This window comes from Euprymna scolopes, chromosome 1 (assembly GCF_053919585.1).
Source record: "Euprymna scolopes isolate OS-2025 chromosome 1, ASM5391958v1, whole genome shotgun sequence".
Classification (NCBI taxonomy): domain Eukaryota; kingdom Metazoa; phylum Mollusca; class Cephalopoda; order Sepiida; family Sepiolidae; genus Euprymna; species Euprymna scolopes.
The window spans coordinates 395,802-405,180 of record NC_136482.1 but is presented as its reverse complement, the minus strand read 5'-3'; the positions used below and the strand labels follow the sequence as shown (position 1 = coordinate 405,180).

General features: G+C 40.9%; 1 protein-coding gene across 2 annotated transcripts in view; it reads right to left on the bottom strand.

Moving 5' to 3' along the window:
• Nucleotides 1-259: 259 nt before the first annotated feature.
• The window catches only part of LOC145282558 (uncharacterized), a 98,932-nt gene continuing 89,812 nt past the window's right edge, over nucleotides 260-9,379 (bottom strand). For both annotated transcript variants that reach the window (XM_080138894.1, XM_080134483.1), the window contains one exon: nucleotides 260-2,213. In XM_080138894.1, coding sequence (XP_079995020.1) covers nucleotides 2,085-2,213 — 129 coding nt within the window. In that variant the 3' untranslated portion in view covers nucleotides 260-2,084. The remainder of the gene's footprint in view (nucleotides 2,214-9,379) is intronic.

The window sequence follows — 9,379 nt, the reverse complement described above, 5'->3', positions numbered from 1 at the left end:
TTGTATATAACAACCAAGAATGTCAAAAGCTTCACCATGACAAATCTGCCCAGATGCATTCATTTAATGAAGACAAAGCAGTATTTGCACAGAACTTTGGTTCCGGATCCATGTGGTTGGCTGGTCATATTCTGGAAAGAGTATTCTAGCCAGTATTATGGAACAAGGTGAAGCGATGTTATTGCTTTTCTGTCATATTTGGTAGAACAGGGCTTCAGTACAGCTGCTTTTCTTCTTTCCAAGGAAAGGAACAGCCTTAGAATTACCGAACGTGGGGATCTACATCTTTGTGAGTTCCAACCAGATATCCCTATACCATGTACCTACACCAAGTACACCCATCCTATTAGCAGCAATTGTTTGTGTATTTGGGTAATTAAGTAAAATTGTTCATTAAATTAATTATTTTTGAAAACTATGTATTTAATGCAGTTAAAAAAAAAAAAATAAAAAAAACAAAAAACTGGTCACGTTTGTATGGGGGGGTAATTGAAGAGCAATAACTGTTTTTGAAAAATATATTTTGTGTTTAATATCGTTATTTAAATTTGAAAAAAATATGCTGTTCTGTGTTTATTGAATGTAACTAAACCAAATAAAATGGTTAGAAAAATTGTTTTTGAAAAAAAAATTCTTGTTTAATATTGTTTTAAATCAAAAAAAAAGTTGCATGTTTAAATTAAAGGTAATTGTGAAGATAAGCAAAAAAAATTGTGAAAAGCAAATTTTGTGTTCAATATTTTTCTTCAATTTGAAAAAAAATCTGCATCTAATTATCAAGGGTAATTGTGAAGATCAAATAAAATGTTTACAAAGTCAACGTTGTGTACTATAATATATATTTTCTTTATGCACTTTGAAAAAAAAAAAAAAAAGAAAAAAAAAAGCTTACGTGTTTATGGGGTAGAGAGTGTTAGGAGTCTATTCTAGAAGCCAACAGAAAAAGTTTGGGGAGACCCTGGTCTAGGTTAAAAGTTCCATTCATACTACAGGTGATATTATGGTCACGGCTGACAGAACAAAAACAATCTGAATTAAAGACTTCAGTTCGAAATTCAAAGTCCGAAAAGTTACAGTGTCTGAAATGTTAAAATAATCAAAATGTAAACCAAAGGAGTCAATAACATTAAGAAAATGTAAAGAAAAACCCATCTTAAACCACTACCCCTCTCCTCTTTCAATGTCAAATGTACATTTTTTGCCATAAAATGTTAACATGTCAGTAGATATGTTTAAAATAGGTTTAAGATGAGAATCCAAATACGAAAGTTTTTATAAAGTAGCAATATATACAAGTCAACTTTTCAAGAAAATGTATAAAAAACTTGACTAATAAATAAAAAATCCTGATTAATATTGGAAAACAAATTATTTTACAAAATTCTTTAGTAATGAACGTTTTAATTTAGCTGTAACGACTAAGGATCATTTAATAACAGAAGAGTTGACTTTAATATAAAATAGCAATATACACAAGAGTCAATATTTTTAAAAAATGTAAAAAATCTTAAACCAATACCCCTCTCAAGATCAAATTTACATTCTTTGCTATAAAAAAAAAAAAAAAACGTATACATATTTTTTTATTTGTTTTACATAATAGTTAATGTTATGTAGGCTTATGGACTAAGCTTTTGCATAAGAAATATTGCCTGAAGGGGTCTAGTAACTGGCTGACTGAAACCTGCTCCTGAATGTGTAGTGACATTAATGCCTATGTAAAGCAAATAAAAAGTATATATATCTTGCCCTATTTTGGTATTGAGCAATTATATTAACCTTGTTAAAATTTCATTGGTTCTCTGGAAAACATTAACCTGGAATTATATATGTCAGTAAAATAGGCTTAAGGTGAAAATCCAAATATGAAAAGAGTTTTTATAAAATAGCAATTCAGGAGTCAACTTTTCAAAAAAATGTACAAAAAGTTGACTAATAAAAAATCCATTCTGATTAATATTGGGAAAAAAAGAAATGCTATTTTACAAAAATTCTTTAGTAATGATTGTTTTAATTTAGTTGCAACAACTAAGGATCACGTAGTAACAGGGAAAAAATAATACATGCTGATTGATGAAAATGGCTTAAAACCAAAGTGATGTGGAAGCTGCTTCCAAAACAGTTGATGAAGGGTCCATCTCTCCATCTATCATTTTTAGCAGATTGCATACACCCGGAATATTTTTTATTTTGTGTTCTTGTTGATGTAATACCTATATAAAAAATAAAAAATTATAAGCAGATTTTGATATTTGTGTATTAGATATGAAAACAAAATGTGCTTGTTTATAATAATGAACACTGAAAATCAAGATTGAACTTCAACTAAAAGAAATGGTATCTACTTGTTTATTACTTCGAAATTACTAACATATCCAAAAATCATGAAAAATTTAAAAATTAGTAAAAATTGTGAGTTTTAAACAGATTCCAAACTAAATCTAATCTACATACTCAATATGGAACAGATATCATATTCCAAAACACGTACATTAATTATCTTCGGTGCTTAGTTATATTCTTAAAATCACATACACTGATCAATTGTTATGTAATCGACAATAAACATATGTACATTTTTTGGAATATGACCTGAGTGCCAACTGGGCTAGTTTCTGTTGGGGGAGGGGGGATCCATTTTTTTCCTAGATTTTTAATGTTATCTGGAAAGGACATGGTAATAGTGGGTAAAAAAAAAAAAAAGCATAATCATGTTGCTTTTAAAAGTGCACTGAAGGTCTCCAGGGATAACCAATAACCAACCCTATTTTGAGCAGGGGTGGAGGGAGTTGTGTCTGTTTTACGGTTGCAAATCAACCCCTTAAGATTGATATTCCATAAGTTTGGAATACCTGCAGAATCATCTACTGGAAATGACATTTCATTTGTAGCAAATTTGATATTTTTTGTTAGTTGATAAAAATTATTCTTAGAGTAAAACTTTTATTCAAAGTAATTTATTTTCGTTATTCATGTAAGATTTTTAAATACAATATTAATGTTTCCTTTGTACATCCAGGATATTTTATATATTTAATAACCTAGCTCTCCAACAAGGCAACATAAGGTGTTTGACTATCCTCCATTACACTACATAGCTGTTTTTTCCTCACTATGAATCTAGTTAAGAGGTGGGAGGTATTTTCTTGTATACTGGGAGAATATACATTATGTGTCTAAACTTATGCATAGTCAAGTGGTATAAAAGGTTTTGATGAATGTATATACGTTCAGGTGCGAGTGTGTGTGTGTGTGTGTGTGTGTGTGTGTGTGTGTGTGTGTGTGTGTGTGTGTGTGTGTGTATCAGTCTGATCCCCATCTGGCATCGATTGAAATGAATGGCTCTCGTCTAAGGGAGGCCCCAGGATTTGATAAGTGTAGCAGAAGTAGCAATAACTAAAATGAGGGGAAAAAGAGCTTACCTCGGGTAAGTCTGTTGTGTCACCAGTTGAGGGGAAAAAGAGAATTCCAAGATGGCGTCCGGGGGTTTTTATTAGCATTTACCCCATACAACTCTCGGAAAATCACGTTTCTGTCTCATGTGATTATGCAAATGGATAATTCCCGGCCACTATAAAAGCAGGAGGCTAGAGACGAGTCGGCAGTGTCCTGCAAACTGTGTGTGTGGGTGTTTCTGGCGATTGGAGTGTGTCTTCTTTTACCACGGTTATCACGGACAGGAATTCCCTCTCTTCTGGAGTTGGGCGATATTGACTATTTTGAAGTTGTACTGTTGCTGACAGAAGATTTATTTATTTATTTATTTTTTTGCCTACTACATTTTTGTTTCAATAAGCTCCTGGGTTTGACCTTTACACCTGATCTTAAATGGAACACATACCTCAGGTCTGTGGCCAAGGTCGCTGGGAAAATGGTGGGATCCTTCAGACAGAACATTTATTTATTTATTTTTTTTTTGCCTACTACATTTGTTTCAAGCTATTTCGGCCCGAATATGGCAAAGGTGCGGATAAGCAGTGATATTATCAAGCCGTTCTCTGGCGAGGGAGACGTTGTAGCGTGGCTGAAAAAAGTGAGACTTGTAGCACAACTTCAGCAGGTGGATGACGTAGCGAGTCCGCTACCTTTATACCTGGAAGGCGATGCGCTGGCCCTCTACATGGAAATGGAGGACGATCAAAAGAAAATAGACCAGATTGAGGCTCGATTAAAGGAGGCATTTACTGATGACGCGTTTGCAGCATATAGAAAAATAACTATGGTTAGATGGGCTGGTGAACGTGTGGATGTGTACGCCAACAAGATCAGGCAGTTGGTTGGATTGGCCGGATTCACAGGAGAAAGCTCAGAGAGACTCACAAAATTAATTTTTGTCACTGGATTCCCTGACACCATCTCAATTGCTCTTCAACAGGTGCCGAACATCAAAGCCCTGACCATGGGGGAGCTAATATCGAGAGCGAGAATTTTGACGACTGGCGAACAAAATCAGGATGTGGTTGCAGCCACACGCTCACCCAACAACAGGGCCCAGAATAATCCTGTTAACGTGACCTGTTTCAAATGCAATGTTAATGGCCACCTTGCAAGGGACTGTCGAAAACGTGGAACACGGTGTTACCGTTGCGGTGAGAGTGGACACTGGGGTCGGAACTGCTCGGGAAACGAGCAAGGGGAGGACGCATAAGCGTCAGTCTCCTTCCCAACCAAGATGTGAACACGACGCTCCCGGTGATAAGCATCCATGTTGACGGGACGCGATGTTTGGCGCTTATTGATACAGGATGCTCCAGGACAATTTTACATGCAGACCGGTGCCGGTCTTGGAGAAAAACAAACGTAAATGTCAACACAATTAGTGGAATGTCCCATGCGTGCTGCGGTGTTGGAACGGTCTCTGTATCCACTGATGAAGGTGTGTCTGCCAGAGTCGATGTGTTGGTGGTGCATGGCAAGCCACTGGGATTTGACTTGCTTCTAGGGATCGACGCCATAAAAGCTCTAGGAGGTGTCGTTGTCAAGCCTACAGGATCAGTGCGGCTGGGCGCCAGAAAAAGTATTAAATGCGCAGCCATTTCTATCGATGAACCAGATTTCACTGCTACCTTTGACCATCAAAACCGAACGTGGACCGCATCGTGGAAATGGTCTGTGGACCACCCCCCTAAAAGGCTGCATAATCGAGTGTCAGAGTACCCAGTGCCAGCAGAAATTCGTGAAGAATACACGCAGGAGTTCCACACCTGGATAGATAATGGTTGGCTCGTGCCATACCCAGAGGATAAATTGGGACCCCCCAAAGGTCTAATTCCCCTGATGGCTGTGATACAGCAGAACAAAGCCAAAGTGCGCCCGGTAATGGACTACCGGGAGCTAAATCATTACGTAGACGCATTTACGGCCAACGCAGATGTTTGTGCGGCTAAGCTGCGTGAGTGGAGACAAAAAGGTGCTAACGTGTCTCTACTGGACCTCAGAAGAGCATACCTACAAGTCCGGGTCCATGAGACACTGGCCATACCAGACTGGAAATCGATGGGAAAAAATACTGTCTGACCCGTCTGGGGTTTGGTTTGAATGTGGCTCCCTTGATAATGAGAGCAATTGTCAGCGAAGTACTATCTCAGGAAGAAGTTATAAGCCGCGCAGCATCTGCTTACATTGATGACATTTTTGTCAATGAAGACGTGGTGCCCGCGACCCGTGTGAGAGAACACCTCGCGCAGTTCGGGTTGGAGTGCAAGAACCCGGAGCAGTTGAAGGACGGTGCACGGGTGCTGGGATTGGCAGTCAGGATGGAACGCAATGAACTGCGGTGGAAGCGAGGAAATGCAATTCCGGAGGCTCCCAGTATTGTTACGCGACGAACAATCTTTTCCCTGTGTGGTCGACTTGTCGGGCACTTTCCGGTGTGCGGTTGGCTTCGTGTGGCTTGCGGAATACTCAGAAGGAGAGTAAGTTCGGTAACGAAGGGCTGGGATGATGAAGCAAGGGACGCCGTACTACATCGTATGATGTTCGAAACCTTAAAATCTGCACAGCAGAATGATCCGGCACAGGGAAATTGGTGTGTGGATGGCAAAGAGCTGAATGTATGGGTCGATGCTAGCTCCCTAGCAATTGGGGCAGCCTTGGAGATGTGTAAAACTGTGCTGGAAGATGCATGTTGGCTGCGACCTGAAGATGACTCTCAACATATCAACTTGGCTGAACTGGATGCCGTATTGAAAGGCATCAATTTGGCTCTCCAGTGGCAGAGCAAGGTGCTACACATAAAGACAGATTCTGTTTGCTTATACCATTGGGTCTCGGACACGCTAACTGGAAAGGCGCGAGTACGCACCAAAGCAGCAAGCGAGATGCTTATTAGGAGGCGATTAAGCACTCTTAAAGAGCTCGTGAAAGAGTACGGGCTGACAGTGGATGTGACGCTGGTTCCATCAGCACGAAACATTGCTGACCGACTGACACGAGTGCCACAGCGGTGGTTTGAGGCAATGAAAAAGAAAAACGGTCTTGACCCAGTGATAGGCGCGGTCCACACAGACGAGCTGGATGAGAGTCAAATCATGGCTATTCACAAAGATAGTGGACATCCGGGGGTGCGACGCACTACCTACTTTGTCAGGAGAAGATGTCCAACCACGACAAAAGCAACTGTCAGAACGGTCATACAGAAATGCGAGGAATGTCAGTCCATTGACCCAGCGCCAGTCAGGTGGGAAAAGGGAAAGCTGGAAGTTAACGAGAATTGGCAGAGAATTGGAATGGATATCACGCATTATGGCACCTTCTATTTTTTAACTTTAACAGACTGTGGTCCATCGCGTTTCTCCATTTGGAGGAAATTGGCAAGGCAGGACTCGGCAAGCGTGATTCATCAGTTGGAGGCAGTGTTCCTCGAGCGTGGGGCGCCGCATGAACTCCTTTTAGACAATGACACAGCTTTCTGCAGCAATATGTTCCAAGCATTTGCATGTAAATGGGGAGTTCACTTGCGATTCCGTTGTGCATACGCTCCAGCCTGGAATGGCATAGCGGAGCGATGTCATCATACAGTGAAACGAATAGCGGCTAGAATGTGTTGTCCCATACAGGAGGCTGTCTACTGGTATAACATCACACCAAGAGACGACACATCTCCCTCCACTGCGCCTGCCAACAGGATTTATCAATACGAAGTTCGAGTAAAGGAGACCAATCTCGCAACTGCGTCCCCAGGTCCCAAGAACAGCTTTTACCAGGTTGGAGATCGCGTATGGGTCAGAAGACCGCAAAATCGATGTACCACGAGGTTCGGCAAGGGTGAGGTGACCAAGGTGATCAGCCCTCAGTCGATTTTGGTGGACGGTGTGCCTCGTCACGTGAAGGATTTGCCCCTCGCCATTATGTTGTTACATCGGAGGAAGAGGGAGACTCAGACAGTATGATGTCTTCTGAAAAGACAGAGTATGATGCAGGACGACGAAGAGGATTTTGAGCCATATAATGTACATACTGAAGAAGCGGAGGAAGGACCACCCGTCTTGCCTCTACGAAGGAGTACCCGACAGAAACGAATACTGCCCCCCTGCCCTGATTGTGAAACACCGCCTATGGAGCAGACTGGTGGCAATAATGGCGATGAGGAGGATGGCAGGGAGGAAGTGCTGCCTCCGGTTCTTCGGAGAAGTACCAGACAGAGACGACTGCCCCCCTGCCCCATTTGTGATCATGAGATCAGGAGGGAGTGTAGCAGAAGTAGCAATAACTAAAATGAGGGGAAAAAGAGCTTACCTCGGGTACGTCTGTTGTGTCAACAGTTGGGGGGAAAAAGAGAATTCCAAGATGGCGTCCGGGGGGTTTTATTAGCATTTACCCCATACAACTCTCGGAAAATCACGTTTCTGTCTCATGTGATTATGCAAATGGATAATTCCCGGCCACTATAAAAGCAGGAGGCTAGAGACGAGTCGGCAGTGTCCTGCAAACTGTGTGTGTGGGTGTTTCTGGCGATTGGAGTGTGTCTTCTTTTACCACGGTTATCACGGACAGGAATTCCCTCTCTTCTGGAGTTGGGCGATATTGACTATTTTGAAGTTGTACTGTTGCTGACAGAAGATTTATTTATTTATTTATTTTTTTGCCTACTACATTTTTGTTTCAATAAGCTCCTGGGTTTGACCTTTACACCTGATCTTAAATGGAACACATACCTCAGGTCTGTGGCCAAGGTCGCTGGGAAAATGGTGGGATCCTTCTACCGCTCCAGAAGATATCTCACTAATGATGCAATTCTCTATATAAAAGCCAAGTATGTCCATGGATGGAGTACTGCTGCCATATCTGGGCAGGAGCTGCTAAAAACAGCCTATCCTGCCTTGACGGAGTACAAAATAGATTTTGTGGCTTGGTGGGGGATGCCCTTTTCTCTTCCCTGCAACCTCTCTCTCACAGAAGAGACGTTGCAAGCCTGTCTTTTATCGTTATTTCCATGGCAAGTGCTCATCTGAGCTCCATTCTCTGGTCCCCCTGCCAATCTTTCACAAAAAAAAAAAAAAAAAAAAAAAAAAAAACACCCGACTAGCTGAAACCACTGTCAAAAATTTTCCCCACTCTCTATCCGTGCCTAAATCAAAATGTAGATCCCATGAACAAAGCTTCTTTCTTAGAACTGCACGCCTGTGGAACTCTCTGCCGCTTGCCTGTTTCCCTCCCGACTTCAACTTGGATGTTGTCAAGTCCAACACAAGCAAATTCCTGATGAACCGCCCCCTTAAGTAATGACACTTAATCAAATCTCTAATACTAACTATTACTACGATACTATCCCATTGATTACTGTACACACAATAACCCTTATCCCCAAGTGGCTTCTGGGCCTTGATAAGTGATGACCTCCATGTAAAAAAAAAAAAAGACTGGCATTTGTGTCTAGTTTTTCCATTTATGTTGGATTGATGTGTGTATAACACTTCTAACAGTGTTAATATATTAACAGATACAGTTTAACGCGTAACATTTACAACAGAAAGGGAAAAATAACGATTCTCTGGGATTATAACATTGGTTCAATTGGAGAAACATACCTGATCCATCTTTGATCTGGTTTGACAGATCCTTGGACAAGCTAGAAAGATTCTTCACAATGAATCATCAAATCTAGAGTTGTCTTTTCAGCTACTTTATTTACTGATGTTTCCCCATTGGAAGCTGCAATATTGGTCCGAGACCAATGCATTCTGATCCCTTTTACTGAGAGCAATCACTGTCCATGGCCAATCGTTCTTCCACTCTTACCTCAGATTATCCACTCACTAGGGGTCTATCCTTGGACCTCTATTGTTCCTGATATTCATAAATGACCTCCTGACAAAATTGCCTCTGAGATGGGTATATATGCTGATGACACCACACTATAACAGGCATGACAGGAAGC